We start from the raw sequence: 16,277 nt of genomic DNA on the forward strand, positions 1-16,277 counted from the left end.
AGTTTGATTCGTTGTTTGTTTTTGGTTTCTGATATGGATTTTGTAGACTTTATTGACGATATGTGAGGGTCCTGAAGGTACAGAGCTATCAGATGGAGATGTATTTCTTTTCCCTGAAATGGTCAAGTACAGGTAGTCTACGACTCAGTGTTGAGTGAATGAATTGAGTCCGTCAGCCTCCGAATTGACCTCAAACACGAACTCTTTGACTGTTGATAATTGTAAAGGAAGTTTACATCAGATTAAAGATTCAGCGAAGGTAACGTCCGTTCTTCTTTATCTGTTTCATCTTGTTTTGATTGATTCATTTTTTTTTCTATTTTCTCTCAAATTGATTGTATCCGCATGTTGTTCCGAGCTAGTAGTTATATGTTATCATCTACAGTGTGATTTACGTTTATGTTCCTTATTCGACTCTTGATTTGAGATTTTTTGTTTTTGTTTCCTACAGAGACCCTAACCAACTGGAGTTTGTATTATTTGTTGTTTTTGTTAAATAGACATCTTGAATTAATTGGTTGTATGTATATTTGTTTTAATTTGGTGAAGACCTGGTGATTAGGTTTATATCTATTACTCTATGCCCTTTGCTTATGCTAATATGTGCATATGAAACATAATTTGGCATAAAAAGTGTTATTAATATTCGTTTTGTGAGACTTTCTACTGTTGATAGGGAAATATTCTCAAAATCCACATTTGAGAATATTTTGAGAGAATTTATTTCAATTATTATCCTCAAATTCAACAATACATCTCTATGGAGCTCCATATTAAACTCATTAACTGAAATCGACTCATTTATTGAAAAATCTCAAGATTCTAAGAAAATGCCAAGTTTTGATGCTATTATTGTAGACAAAATGGTGGATTTATTGGCTTCTGATGATTCAAAAATGCCCTTTTCACTCAAAGTGAAATCAATATCTGAAATTGGCATGATTAATTTAAAATATATGATGAAGATTGTTCAAGAATTGAACAAAACTATCATTACAAGTTTACACAAATCTTGGGTATATTTCAATATTTCATGGATTAATTAGTATTCTACTTTATAATAATGAGAATTGCTTGTTAAACTTTATTAATGGATTTTAATTTTCTTATAGATTGATGGAGACTCAAAGTCAGTTGAACATGCAATGATTCTTTTGAAATGCTATGATGATAAGATACTTCCATGGTATATTCTTTATGCTTATTTTGGTTTCTAGATTGTTTTTTTTTTAAATAACATGAATTGATTCTGTAATAACTAGGTTTCAGAATATCAAAGATTCTGATGATGTGGCTACAAATTTTGCATTAAAGATTTGGGATGAAATTGAAGACAACACACTTTTCTATGACACCCTTATGGAAAAAGTGAGTCTTATTTGTTCAAATTGCAAGAACACCTTCATACAATCAAATTTATATGATAATGTTGGATAATTTCAACGGCAAATCATAAAAAAATAGATAATCTTTGTTAATCTTTGTTATATTTTGTGCAGTTTTATATTCTAACCACTGTTACTTTATTTACCCAATCAAACCATAAAGATTTTAGACATTTTCTAAAGGTTTAATCTCAAAAAATACCTTGTATTTTGTGTTTTTTCCAAATTAAACCTCAAACTTTTTTTTTTCCGAATTAAACCTCAAACTTTTTTTTTGCCTGAAAGACCATGTATTTTTTCATTTTTTTCTGAGAAATCCCTCAACTTTGTATTTTTTTTTTCCGAAACAAACCCTCAACTTTTTTATTTTTTCTCGAAAAAACCCTCACATTTTACAAGGAGAAAAATGACTAAAAGGGTCAGATTGGAAAAAATGAAAAAAATACAAGGCCTTTTTCTGGCAAAAAAAAGCTTGAGGTTTAATCCGGAAAAAACACAAAATATAAGATCTTTTTTTAGATTCACCATTTTCTAAATTAACCTTTCATTAGGTCAAAATAGTTAATTTGGAAAAATGTCAAAGAACGAAGTGAATCATATATAAATTACATGTGATTCACATTTAAATCACATGTAATTCACATATGAATTACATGTGATTCATATATAAATCACATGTTATTCACATATAAATCACATGTTATTCACATATGAATCACATATAATTCATATATGAATTACATGTGATTCACATGTAATTCACATATGAATTATATGTGATTCACATGTAAATCATATGTAATTCACATATGAATTACATGTGATTCACATGTAAATCACATATGAATTACATGTGATTCACATGTAAATCACATGTTATTCACATATAAATCACATGTTATTCACATAGAAATCACATGTTATTCACATATGAATCACATATAATTCATATTTGAATTAAATGTGATTCACATGTAATTCACATATGAATTATATGTGATTCACATGTAAATCATATGTAATTCACATATGAATTACATGTGATTCACATGTAAATCACATATGAATTACATGTGATTCACATGTAATTCATATATGAATTACATGTGATTCACATGTAATTCACAGTAATTCACATATGAATTATATATGATTCACATGTAAATCATATGTAATTCACATGTGAATTTTATGTGATTCACATGTAAATCATATATTTATTTTTGTGAGTGTTTTTGCATCAATAAATTTTTTTTTTTTTTTGTAGATTTGGAAGAAATTGTGGTGAATACTGAGGAGGTGAAAAATGATAAATTGAAAAAAATATAGAAATATTGACAAGAAGACATGAAAACGCTTTGAAATTTTGTAGCATTTTTTTATTTTTGATATTTTATATTGTATCGAATAAAATATTTATTGTATTGTGTTTATACATTAGTAAATAAAATGAGTTTTCCTATGATTCCTTTACAAATATTATAATATATGAAATATGCATATATGCACTTGTAAAATATGCATAAATGTACCAAAAATATGCATATATGCACCTAAAAAAATGCAGTTTTTTTTTTAAATAGTGTCTTTTTGAAAAAATTGTAGTTTTTTTTTGAAAAAATTGTAGTTTTTTTTTTAAAAAATGTAGTTTTTAAAAAAAAATTACAGGTTTTTTAAAAAAACTGTAGCTTTTTTTTGAAAAGTTTGCAGATTTTTTTTAAAAAAAGAATAGGAGTTTTATTTTTTATTTTTGAAAAAAATTGCATTTTTTTGAAGAAAAATGCAGTTTTTTTATTTTTTTTTGAAAAAATTGCATTTTTTCGCAGTTGTTTTTTGAAAAAATTATAGTTTTTTTTAATGTTTTTTAGTTTTTTTTAAAAGTTTTTTATTTTTTAAATTTTTTTATTAATGTTTCTAATAACACAAAAAAATGAAACATTAAATGAGATTGGTATGATTACGATCATGCCCTTATTTAATTAGTTTTGATCTAACGCTTCACGTTTAGTTCTCGGGAAAGTATGAGTTCTCAACCGATGTCACCCATATATATATATATATATATATATATATATATATATATATATATATATATATATATATATATATATATATATATATATAGGTAAATGGTCAAATGAGAACACCTAAAAGGTTGAGAACGCGAGAACAAATATATTCATTTGTGATTCCATGTATTTATTTGTGGAGAAATTATAAATTTTTACGCAAAATCAACATGAATATGTTTTTTCTCTTCAATTGAAATTAAAGGCGTAAAAATTTATCATTTCTCCACAAATGAATACATGGAATCGCAAATGAATATATACTTTGTTCTTGCGTTCTCAACTTTTTTTGGTATATATATATATATATATATATATATATATATATATATATATATATATATATATATATATATAACTCTTTTGATGAGGAATGGACAAATGATGAATCATCAGCGCATTTCCCCTCATGAGTATTTTTTTATAAATAAAATGTCAAATTTGAAAGTCTTAGTTTCTTCGTTGTTTCGCCATTTCATTATGTTCCCTGATCCCTTGAACGTGTATCTCGTTTTCTATATCTTTAACCTTCTAGACATATTTCAAAAGGTTTCTTTTACACTCAACTTAACAATTTCTAAGTAATAAATTAGTTATTAGCGTGCCTTGAAACATGACTAACCACATGGGAGATAGTCTTATGGATATCGGCCTTGGAGTGAATTGTCACTGTCCTAGGTATATTTTAAGAACACGGATTCTTGTGATAGTCTAATTAACTTGTTTTAGAAGTGAGACGGTTAAGAAAAGAAACCTATGATACAAATAGTTCATTGAAATAATGAGAATTTACAATGGACAAGTGAAAACAAAGTTCAATGAAATTACCTAACTACTTAGTCTTGTCTTAGGTTTCATGAATGACATTTATGTTTGACATTGTGGTTGTTTCGTATCCAAGTCAACACCTTCCCCTCTTTGATTCTACTTGCTCCTACTCTTATGTCGCTTTTACTTGTAACTTCATCTCTACTCTTCGACTTAATTGTCTAGATATCCAATTTATCTTAATTTCACCAAGTGTTAGTTTCTCAGTTTCATATATAAAAAAACATTTTATGTTTAATCCCTTACACTTGTGTTACGAAGAGAGTGCTCGTAGAAAAATAAAAAGAAAGAGAAAAAGGAACTTCAGGTCTACTTTTTATTTACATCGTTTACCCCAGTCATATCTTAAAGAAATCATTTGATGAAAAGATACAAGAGGAAAAAAAAGAGGATGAAAGACAAACACTATGATAATTAATGAATATTTTTGTATAAATGTATGGTCGTGTCTTATGTACATTGACAACGTTAATATGGTATAACTTTACATCAAGAAAACAACCCATCAAACCAAACACTTCTATTATTAATTTTTTCACAAAATGTTCCTAGATTTCTTGTCTCTGTATGATACAAAGCAATCCTCTTTACGACCATGGTGGAGACCCCCGCCTGCATAGATATATATTGTATAAAACGACGTACACAAGCGAAAACATAACATAAAAAATAACTTGTGCAACAATGTCCTTCGGTTTCCATGAGTTACGGTTTCCAAGAATACTTTTTAATTTTAAATGGAAAGATATAATCTTGTTAATAAAACACAAATATATACTTAATTAATTAAAATACCATGTACACATTTTTAAATAACGTCAGTTTTGAGACATGTTTTTATAAAGGTATTTCTAAAAATCTATACAAGTTTGAAAAATAGAATAACTAAAATTTCTTTTTGGTGTTTTGAAGGGTTTATAAGTAAATTGGAAATAGATCATAGATCAATGTCAAATACTACATAATTTTGGTACAGGATATGATCGACGGAATCAACTGATGGTCTACACAATTTAAAAGTAAACTAAATACAAAAAATGTGTTGGTTTACATATATATGTACATGTATTCGTATGTTCATGTATGTGTAGTTGTACGTGTGCGTATGTTTGTGTATTGTTTGTTATGTAAAGGGAAGTATACTAAAACCATGCTTACTCGATGATCTCTTTCCAATAACAACCACTCGCTTCATCATCCATAAACTCTTGCCAATTAGGATCTAAAGTAGTTGAAGTAGATGTCGGATTAGACGAGGAAAGATGATCACTTTGTTTCAGAATGCTACTGCTTCCTAATTGATCAGTATTCACATCACCTCCCGGACTCTGCCCGTTGCCACCATTACTGTGACTGAGATGCTGAGGTGAGGCTGGCACTAGCGGTGGAATAGATTCAAAACCAACATACTCTTCTTTCCCGAGAGTAATTCCATTTGTTCGACAATCATGTCCGCTAAATACTTTTGAACCCTGATCATGGTCCAAGTCTAGGTTTGGAAAACTCGGTGAAATGAAATCATGGGTCCCAAATGGATGTAAATTTGGAGTTGATGGAGCTATATTCATGGCTAAATCTTGAAGGTTTTGCAGATGTTGAGGGTTTAACCTAAGGTATTCTGATAGCTGAACAGCGTAAAAAGGGTCAAGGTTTTGTGGTATTGAGGAAGTATTAGTAGGAGTACTGTTGGTGCTCAAGACTTGGAGTATGTTTTGAAGCAACTGAAATTTTGCGATTTGGGTGGCATCAGATTGCGACACTAAGGCATTTAGATTCATATCGAAGGTGGGATTGAAGAGATTTGTAGCACCTAAGTTGTTGGCAGCAATGGCTAGAAGTTGTGGCAGATTAGCAAGGATGTCGAGATGGTCGGTTCTTGGCTGGTGTGTGACTGGATCGATTCCCATTTGGAGCAGTTTTTTCTTCAGATGGGTGTTCCAGTAATTCTTGATCTCGTTATCAGTTCTTCCTGGAAGATGCGTTGCTATTGAAGACCACCTGCATACTCATTATAGTTCAGTGAATTATACAGGAACCTAAACTGCTATTGATCACGATAGCTTTTCGGAACACTAAAGCCAAAACCTTTATGAATAAAAAACTAATTCTGTAATTTAGAGACCTGACTTTCTATCCAATAAGATATGTAGGTAGACGAAAAATTACTTGTTTCCCAGATGGGAATGGAGGTGTATGATGAGCTTCTCTTCGTCTTCGGTAAAATTGCCTCGCTTGATATCTGGACGGAGATAATTAGTCCACCTCAAACGACAACTCTTGCCGCACCTATTCAGACCTGCAAGTGAAGGCAACGCTCTCCAACTCCCATGTCCATTACGTTCAATGTAGTCGACAAGCTTCTGATCCTCTTCTGGAGTCCATGGACCCTTCTTGAGCCCGTTTTCGTCGCTGGTAGATGATCTTCCCATCATTATCTGCATGCACACCACAACCACCAAAACACATATTCATCAACGAACAATGCATGCGTACATGTATATATAACCAGTTAGAAGAGACGATGAACACAAGAAAAAAAAATGGATCAAACCTTGTTAATTTTGCACTGACGTTGTTTGTTTCTTAAGAAAGGTGAAGTTGGTTTAATTGGTCTTTTATATGTAATCTCTGTGTTTTAATCAGCAACATTGCTTGTGGTTGTATCCTATATATATATATATATATATATATATATATATATATATATATATATATATATATATATATATATATATATATATATATATATATATATATATATATATATATCAAATAAAAACTGTAAATAGTATGAAAATGTAAAAACACTACCTTTATGTTATTATTCTGCAATGAATCTTGTATCTACAACTTTATGTCATTATTCAACAATGAATAAATGAATAATTACAAGTTAAACCTAAAATTAGAATTTACTATAAAAAGGCTCATACATAAATTTATAATAGAATAATAACATTGTAATAAATATATGAATAATCAAACGTTAATATTCATATTGACTTTCTATGTATTTCTATTGACTTTCTATGTATTTCTATGTTTTTCTGTATTTCTATCGGCAAAAGGATGTGATGTAAGAGGAAGATAATATTGAAATTTCGAAAATCTTGGAAGTAAATCAAGTTAGGGCTGAAGTTTAAGAACATTATAATGAATATATCAAACACGATGACATATTATGGTGGGTTTGGGTACCTAACATAACAAGAAAACAGAGTATTAGGGATGTCGCTTGTAGCAACGATTAGACCTTTAGCGACGACACCAGAATACAAAGAATGTCAGAAGAAGCAAGTAGTTGGAGTGATGGTATTGACCACTTCTTAACAGAAAAACATAAAAAAAGATCCGTTGAAAACAAAGAATGTTGGAAGAAGCAAGTAGTTAAGAATCGTGGAGGGACATGCAACTACGGTAGTGTTTGTTTTAAGAACGTAAGTTACAATAATGTTTATTCAGTTATACCGTATTTTTAATGTTTATTCAAGTATCGCATATTTTGTAATGTTAAACATAATTTGAATTGACTTGAAGCATTTCATCATGCGCATGTGAATAAAAAAGGGGAATTTGTTTATCATTTAGTTGAAGACCAATATGTAAGTTTTTTTTAGAAAGAGAGACCAATATGTAAGTTATTATTACTTAAAAATGAAGTAGATTGTTTTTTTTGGTTAGTTTTAACGTATATTGACAATCTTTGTGAAATGTAGAATGCTTTAGTTGCTGAGGTTGCTTTACAGACTCAGCACATAGCCGACTCCGGTGGTGATCCAGACTCCATTTATTGGTTCGCAATATTTGAGAATGTGTTAAATGCTCGAAAGGGGCATGTGAGAGGCAGCAGGTGCAAGTGCTCCATCCCAATGGAAGTCACACTCACAAACACCGCAACCAATACATGTACTTATTAATTTTTTAAAGAATTTGGTAGCTTTACTATATTGTTAAGAATTTGATGTATTTATAGTAATTTTTGGTAGTTTGATAGTTTTTTAAATTGTCAAAGACTTAATTGATTTGGTGGTTTAATAGTTTGTTAAATTGTTAACGACTTAATCCATTTGGTGGTTTAATAGTTTGATAGTTTGTTAAATTGTTAATGACTTAATGTGATTGTGACTTAATTGTAGGATGAGTGAATGCTTTTCTTCAAAACCTGGCGTTTGTGACGGCAATTGAAGATATTATTCGCTCGTTTAAGAACCAAGTTAAAAACGAGGAAAACAACTATGGGGAAGAGGAAGACAAATAATATTTCTTGTTTTATATTATGGATGATGTTATTTTGGATTTATTAGATAGTTTATGGATGATATATTTGATGTTTACTTTGGATTTGTTAGATAGTTTATGTAATATGGTATATTTGATGTTTTGTGTAATGTGGTATGTATTGATTTTTGTATTTTTATCAAATCTCCATGTTATAATATATACAAACTAATATCATAAATAAATTGTTTTTTTTTAAATCATTAGCAACCACACTTTTATGGACGACATTGACCAATTGCGACGACTCATGACTCCGGGAAGCTTTGCCAGAAAAACTTCAGCCGGTGGTCGGAATACCAATAGAGACGACAACAATAACGACAACAAATGAATATTAGAGACGACTTCAATTGCGACGACAAATGAGTATTAGCTCGAGGTAATACGACGAAATATCGCCGTTAAAGGTTATGTTTTTTGTTGTGTAAGCTTATATACTCTTAAGGGTATATTCACTTTTATATATATATATATATATATATATATATATATATATATATATATATATATATATATATATATAGGCTTAGGTTATTCTATTCAAAGTAATTGTTGTGTTATTTTATGCATAAATATGAGCCAATCATTTTCCTTATTTTAAGAAAGTGATTAATACATATTATTAAATTAAAGATAATTGAAAAATACCATCTAATTTCATTCTAAGGGTATTTTTGACAATTGAGATAATTTTAAAAAAGGAAAATTCCATATTTTTTGGGATAATTAACTCTCTTGATTTTAAAATTATATTTTTTTAAATTACTTTAATTTTAATTATAACGTAATTTTTATAATTAAACCCGATTTTATTCTGTCAGAATGACATTCTTTTTATAATGATATTCTATGAAAATTCAAGCCATAAACTAATAAAGAGACTTACTTCTCGCAGAATAAACAAATGTTTAGATACAAGTTAAATTTTTTCTATCACATCCTTGAAAAAATAAAAAACTTAATATTTTATTCTATAATAATGAAACACTCCCTAATAGCAAACAAATATAATATGTAGATTATTCTATTGGAATATACTATTACATATACTGTTATCATTCTATTATAGATTAATCTAACAGAATATGACAATGAGTAGTGCGTTTTTCTGGAAGATCGGTGACCATTGAGGATTGTTCATGTCTATCCCAAACGCATTCATCCAACCTTCGGGTCATTGACCATCATGTACTTCATTCATTCTATGAGAATAACTGTCATGAAAATGAATTATGTAAGAATAAAACTATGTGAGAATGCTTTTATACGACAAAAATAAAACAAATTTTAGTAATTCTAAGAGAACTCATACAACATGATAAAATCAAGTAACACAAATAACGAACTTATAAATTATTTTTGTGTTCTTCAACAATTTGAACATCAAGTTCTCGTAGAATTATTTTTGTGTTCTTTAAGATTTCTACAAACCATTTCCATATATCACTACATAATCGTAAATTCTTTAATAGAAAAATGAAAACAAATGTTGTTGATGATTTGATCATCTACTCATCACCAAACTACTTTAAGAAACAAACACGATCAACAGATATACAATTCAATTCAAACAACTGATTAACAAACAACAATCAGAAATCAAAGTTTGATTAATGATTACCTGTGAATCTGTGATAGTAATCGATCATAATTTCAAAATTAACTTTCAGGCCCTAATATTCCATTAACGATCGACGTAGCCTCGATCTGTCTCTCTACCGCTTCGACTCCTTTCTCAGCTGACTCAATTCCTTCCTTCGTAATCTCCAGCGCTTCTTCCCCTGCATTCTTCAGCTTCTTCCCCAATCCGAAATAGCCCTGTGTCCTCCGCCATCGACGGTATCTCCATTGTCGTAATTGTCATTGTTAACGTCGTAAGAAACAATAGATGTCTCCGGCTCTGGCCATCGGATCGAATCGATGGAGGCGCGACTTTACGGCATTGTGCCTTATAGGAGAAGAATCAAAAGGGGAACTCAATAAATGGACACAGAAGGGGAACTCATCGAATCGATGATGGTGGATCTTCTGTGGGCATTGGTCGATGAAGTGACTTGTAGGTTTTATAAACTAGAGAAATTAGGTTAAAAGTCAAATACCATAATTATAGGGATTATTTTTTGTAGTTACTAAACAAATTACTATATTACCTTTATTTATTTATTTAATTATTTAATTTTTTATTTAATTTTGATTGGCCCACATTTATGCATACAATAACACAATAATTAGTTTAAACAAATGAACCTAGCTCTCTCTCTCTCTCTCTATATATATATATATATATATATATAATATATATATATATATATATATATATATATATATATATATATATATATATATATATATGGGTTCTATTGGAAACATATAAACTCAAAAAAAAAACCTTGGAAATCATTGAAATAGATAAAAAAAATACTTTGGGTATATAATCTTTTTTTTATTTTTTTTTTACTTTATAAACATTAAAACTGCATATATAGGTATAAATTCGTTTGAATTTATTTTTTTAAAAACTACTTTGAAAAAAATATATTTCAATTTTTTTTCAACGAATTAATATATATATATATATATATATATATATATATATATATATATATATATATATATATATAAATGTCAAAGTATACTTTTATGTTTTTCTATTGAATTTTTAGAATTTTTGGGGTTTAATTATTTTCTATAGAACCTTCATTTTAATATATATATATATATATATATATATATATATATATATATATATATATATATATATATATATATATGGAAAAGTGAATATACCCTTAAGGGTATATAAGCTTAGGTACCCAAACACATCATAATACGTCGTTTTGTTTAATATATTCATTATAATATTCTTAAACTTCAACCTCTAACTTGATTTACTTTCAAGATTTTTGAAATTTCACTATTATCTTGCTCTTACATCACATCTTTTTGCCGACCACCTACTAGGCTATATATATTGTAATTGAAAATGAAAATTATGTAAGAGAAAGATAAATGTGTAATTTATAAAAAACACGGAAGTAAACCAAGTTAGAAGCTAAATTATAAGAACATTGGATAATTAGAATGTATTATATGATACAAAACGAGGTGGTATGGTGAATTTGGGTACCTAAGCTTATATACCTTTAAGGGTATATTCACTTTTCTCATATAGATATATATATATATATATATATATATATATATATATATATATATATATATATATATATATATATATATATATATATATATATATTGTGACGTTGATAGTTTGGTGGGAAATTTGGAGATATAAAGCAAGGTAGTTATTATTTGGTATAGCTTTGGATATATTAAAAGTTAAAATTATAATATTATTCTACTTTTTTAAGTGACTAAACGTAATAATACTGACAAACGGTAAGTTTATGAGAAAAAGCCCGCATCGCTTAAAAACGGCAGGCTAAATGAATTCAATTTCGACTTCAATAATTTTGGGAAGTGGAGATAAATCCAAAAACTGTTTAATTGTTCTGGTTATTTAACCAGATTTATTCATACATCTACGACCAATATAGTCTACGTTCAATTGCCAAAGATGGTCGATTGGTAAAATTTATAAAAATGTGTGTACAAGAGTTTTATGTTAAATAGCTATCAATTCGAAGAGTCTTCGTGTTAGGAAAGTCGTGATGTATTTAATATATAAGAAAAGATAGTGAAAGATGTTTGGTGAGAGGGGGGTGAACTGCGCAACAGTGACACTTGAGGAGCAGGTATATGACAACGTTTTTCTTATTTTAGGAGGGTATCTCCCTTAATTTTTTTCTTCTTGTGCGCCATGTTGTGGTCAAAATTGTCTTTTATTGTTGTGCACAATGTTCCGGTCAAAATTGTCTTTTATTATGTTATCGACTCATTTAACTCATTTTCATTTAGGGTGTTTTTGTTAAAAACTAATTGTTAGCCGAAAACAAATAGCCGACATCGTATATCAGATAGCTGAAAGTTGTAACGTTTATTTGTTATATATATATATATATATATATATATATATATATATATATATATATGTTTGACAAAATAATGGGAAACTATTGAAATATATAAAATTATATAAAAGGAATATTGTTTAAAAATAAATAAATATATAAATATAATTTTTAGGACAATTATGAAAATTGATTTCAAAAACTCAGTAGTATTTGGTTAATAGCTACATGAATTAGCTTTTAGATTTTGTGCGTTTTTTTAAACTATAAACTAAATTCTCTTCCACGAATCTTTTTGTTTAAACTAGAGTGTTTTGTCAGAAGCTAAAAGCTCCCAAACGCTTCCAAAATCTCCGCTCCAATCACGCATTTAAGCTCAAATTGTTTCTGACTGATTTTAGTTTTCTTTCAACATGTTTTAGGTTAAAACTGAATGTAAATGTGGGGAACAATATGTGTGGATGAAAATAAAACTCTTTTCCTTGAAAACAATAGGGGAATACCATAAAAACGTTTAAGTTTGCAACGTTTTGTCAGTTTTACCGAAAGTGGTTTTTTGTGTCCATTAGTGCCTCATATTTGCATTAATTTTTGTTGTTTTTCGACTTCTAACATGTTTTCCCATGATCGACCCATTTCGGGTGATTACATGGCGGTGACTGCTTATGTAGCAGTTGACGTGGCACGTCAGCATGGTACACGGAGAAGAAAAATAAAAGAGGTGCAGTGTAATTCACGCCACACAACAAACTAGGCAAACGCTTTACCACCAAGCCAAAGGAAGGTTGATGTTTTTCTTTCTCTCTGTCTCTGTGTGTGTGTGTGTGTGTGTGTGTGTGTGTGTGTATATATATATATATATATATATATATATATATATATATATGTATATATATATACATACTAGCCATTTACTCGTGCCAAGCGCCGGGTGTGAATCTTTTATTACTTCTTTTAGACAAATAGTTTATTGCATTTAAACAATTATCATTAAGAGTTACGCTAGAAGAAACAAAATCAATAAGAATTAAAAAGTAAAAGTTGTGATTCTTTACAAATGTACATGAACACATTATTGAATGTGCATTATTAAGCGTACAACACTTTTTTATACATCACATTTGATGTATAGAGTGCACTATCGTTTAATTGTTCATCAGGTCACAAATACTTTTGTATTTGCACGTGATATCTCTTTTGATAATGTCAAATAAAGTTGGTCATGTGAGAAAACCGATTCTGAAAGATAAATTCTTACATTTAGAATTGTTTGTTCGTTAACTTTATTGATTGTCATCGCGAAACATAATCTGATTGAAATTGTTTTCTCTTCAGCTTGAATGAGAACATGTCATCTTAAGACAAAAATAGAGGATTTGTTGACAAAAATATACCCTCATTCTAGCATGTTGGCCAACAGCTATATCAACATCATTGACATTGTGCTGAAAACTTTTACATATCAATCTTGACACAACCCAAATTTTTACAGAAAATTTTTAACTTTTAATTTCATAAATATCAATCACAAGGTGTCCAAAAATCCCATTACAAATCCATATTATTTTAAAATTCAGAATACGAAAACTAAATGTGGAAACACCGGAGAATGCACGCCGCATCATCAAGCAGGGCCCTTGCCCTTATCAAAAGAAGTACCTGAAACATGCAATAAAACTGTAAGCACACGCTTAGTGAGTTTCCCAAAAGACACGAATCATATAATCACATAATACCATGCATATATATACGCATATAAGTTTGGCATGGACTCGCTCCATGGTTTTCATTGGAATGCCATGGGCTACCCCCATGGTCTTATATCCCTGAGCCATTGGCTCCTTCCAAGGTCTAAACAGAAGTCCACATATAAACCCAATAGCAAATAATTACATTTTCCCATGCAAATCATTTCATAACCATTAATGGGCCAACCTTGGTGCCTTCGACCCATGTGCGTGGTGAGAAGACTCACCTCAAATACTGAACGATAGTTGACTAGGTCCTGGCTCCGAATATCAGCTCTACTCAACCCTTAAACAGAAACAATTCCTTAATTACAACTTAAAATGTCCTAAAACCCCTTAAAAGTCAAACTTGGTCACAGACTAAAGTCAAAGGTCAAAGTCAATGGTCCGAGTTGTCCTTCAACTCGTCAAGTTTCTCCGTTAACTGTACAGATCGGGAAAACTCTCATCAACTCGCCGAGATTACTAGTGAACTCGCCAAGTTAGCCAGAAATCCAACAACTTAATTCATTAAGCTGTTTCCATCGAATCAGGGAACTCAAATTCTCAGATCTCCTTAAAAATGATGTCTAGAAGGGTAAAGCTTGCAACTTTACCCTTAGGAACCATCCAAGATGAGTCAAACCCAAACCCTAGACTTAATAGAGTGAGACTTGACCAATTAAGCCCTTAAACTCTGAAAATAAAGTCCCAATATGAAGATCTGGTCCCCAAAGGCTGGAAAATCACGTAAAGTTTCCAACTTTACGACCATGCATGCTAAAAGGAATCCCTAAGGCTCAAAATGGGTTTAATAAAGGACTTAATGCATAAATGGGACCTAAGACCTATTAAAGTTTGCAAATTTAAGCTAAATGAGGCCATAACATGGCTCGATCTAACATGACAACCCCTGGAATACTCCACCTCTTGGACAACTCAACCATGAGCCCAAAATCAAGATAAGACCCCAAAATCTAAATAATAACAAAGCAAGGTATAAAGTTTATACATCCAAATGAATGAAATGGGTGGGGAGATTCTGGATCTAGGTCTTCTCTCCAAGCTATGCACCTTCAAATTCAAGGATCCTTCAAAAGTGTGCAAAATATCAACTCTTAAGGCCCTCGACAAGCTCACACACTCAAAAGGATGATGGCACACTCTGTTAGGGTTTTCTGGATAAAGGAGGCTAGTAAGGAGGCCAGCCAAGAGACTTAAGGCCTTTAAATAGGACGCAATACCCTAAAAATTAGGGTTTCCTTCCCAGCCGCCAACTCGTCGAGTTGAGGCACCCCAACTCGTCGAGTTGGTTCATTAACTCCCGCAGCCAAAATCCACTCAACATGTAACATCCCAAGTTCGGAAGCAAGAAGTTGGAGGGTGCTAAGTGTAAATTAAGGAAGCTACTCGACGAGTAGGTATGCTACTCGTCGAGTCGGAACGGGATTGATCGCGGTTTAAGTGGCCAACTCACCGAGTCGGCGGCTTGGACTCGACGAGTTGGTGCTGAAGAGAGAAAACCCTAATTCCTGGGGTTGTGCCCTATATAAAGCACATTATAACCCACCCTCAGCCTCTTTGTTACCCTTTTGAGATCCAGAAACCCTAATTTTCGTGTGAGACTCCATTGTTGAGGAGATTGGAGCTTGGAAGAGGAATTTGGTGGAAGGAGCTTGAGAAATTAGAGGCTAGCATCAAGGGGCTTGTGTAGATCTGGAATCTACATCAGTTTGGGCACATCTCAGAGGTAAGGAGCCATTATCTTAAGCTATTTCCTTTTTGGTTCATCCTTGGTGGTTGATTTGGATTTCCTTAGCTTGTTTGAGATCTATTTCAGGTTTGGAGTTTAGATCTGAGGTTTGCTACTCCAGATCTAGACTTGTGATGGCCTAGAATGTCATAAAGCTCCTGTCTAAGAGTTGTTAGTGAAGCCCCCTAGTCCTTAACCCTATCCCTAATGTGTTTTGGGCCTATATATCCTTGGTTTCACGTAAAGTTTGCAACTTTATGTGA

General features: G+C 30.7%; 1 protein-coding gene and 1 long non-coding RNA gene across 2 annotated transcripts; one reads left to right on the forward strand and one right to left on the reverse strand.

Moving 5' to 3' along the window:
* Positions 1-930: 930 nt before the first annotated feature.
* On the forward strand, positions 931-1,434 carry LOC145165807 (uncharacterized). Its single transcript, XR_013740193.1, has 3 exons — positions 931-1,016; positions 1,113-1,186; positions 1,263-1,434. It is a non-coding gene; the product is annotated as an uncharacterized LOC145165807 (long non-coding RNA).
* Positions 1,435-4,729: 3,295 nt separating this feature from the next.
* On the reverse strand, positions 4,730-6,917 carry LOC145165797 (transcription factor MYB53-like). Its single transcript, XM_079084697.1, has 4 exons — positions 6,834-6,917; positions 6,449-6,717; positions 5,441-6,280; positions 4,730-4,894 (listed from the first exon to the last, which is right to left on the reverse strand). Exons 2-4 carry the CDS (start codon positions 6,712-6,714, stop codon positions 4,870-4,872), a joined length of 1,131 nt encoding a protein of 376 aa, XP_078940823.1. The 5' UTR covers positions 6,715-6,717; positions 6,834-6,917; the 3' UTR covers positions 4,730-4,869.
* Positions 6,918-16,277: the final 9,360 nt, after the last annotated feature.

This window comes from Lactuca virosa, chromosome 1, assembly GCF_052849685.1.
Source record: "Lactuca virosa cultivar CGN04683 chromosome 1, Lactuca_virosa_CGN04683_v6, whole genome shotgun sequence".
Lineage (NCBI taxonomy): Eukaryota > Viridiplantae > Streptophyta > Magnoliopsida > Asterales > Asteraceae > Lactuca > Lactuca virosa.

What these genes read in the sequence shown, in the direction of transcription:
- LOC145165797 (XM_079084697.1), bottom strand. Translation starts at nt 6,714, where the DNA reads ATGATGGGAAGATCATCTACCAGCGACGAAAACGGGCTCAAGAAGGGT. An exon ending in CATTCCCATCTGGGAAACAA is followed by an intron (nt 6,281 to 6,448) that starts GTAATTTTTCGT and finishes ATGAGTATGCAG; the next exon opens with GTGGTCTTCAATAGCAACGC. An exon ending in TATTGGAAAGAGATCATCGA is followed by an intron (nt 4,895 to 5,440) that starts GTAAGCATGGTT and finishes ATATCTATGCAG; the next exon opens with GCGGGGGTCTCCACCATGGT.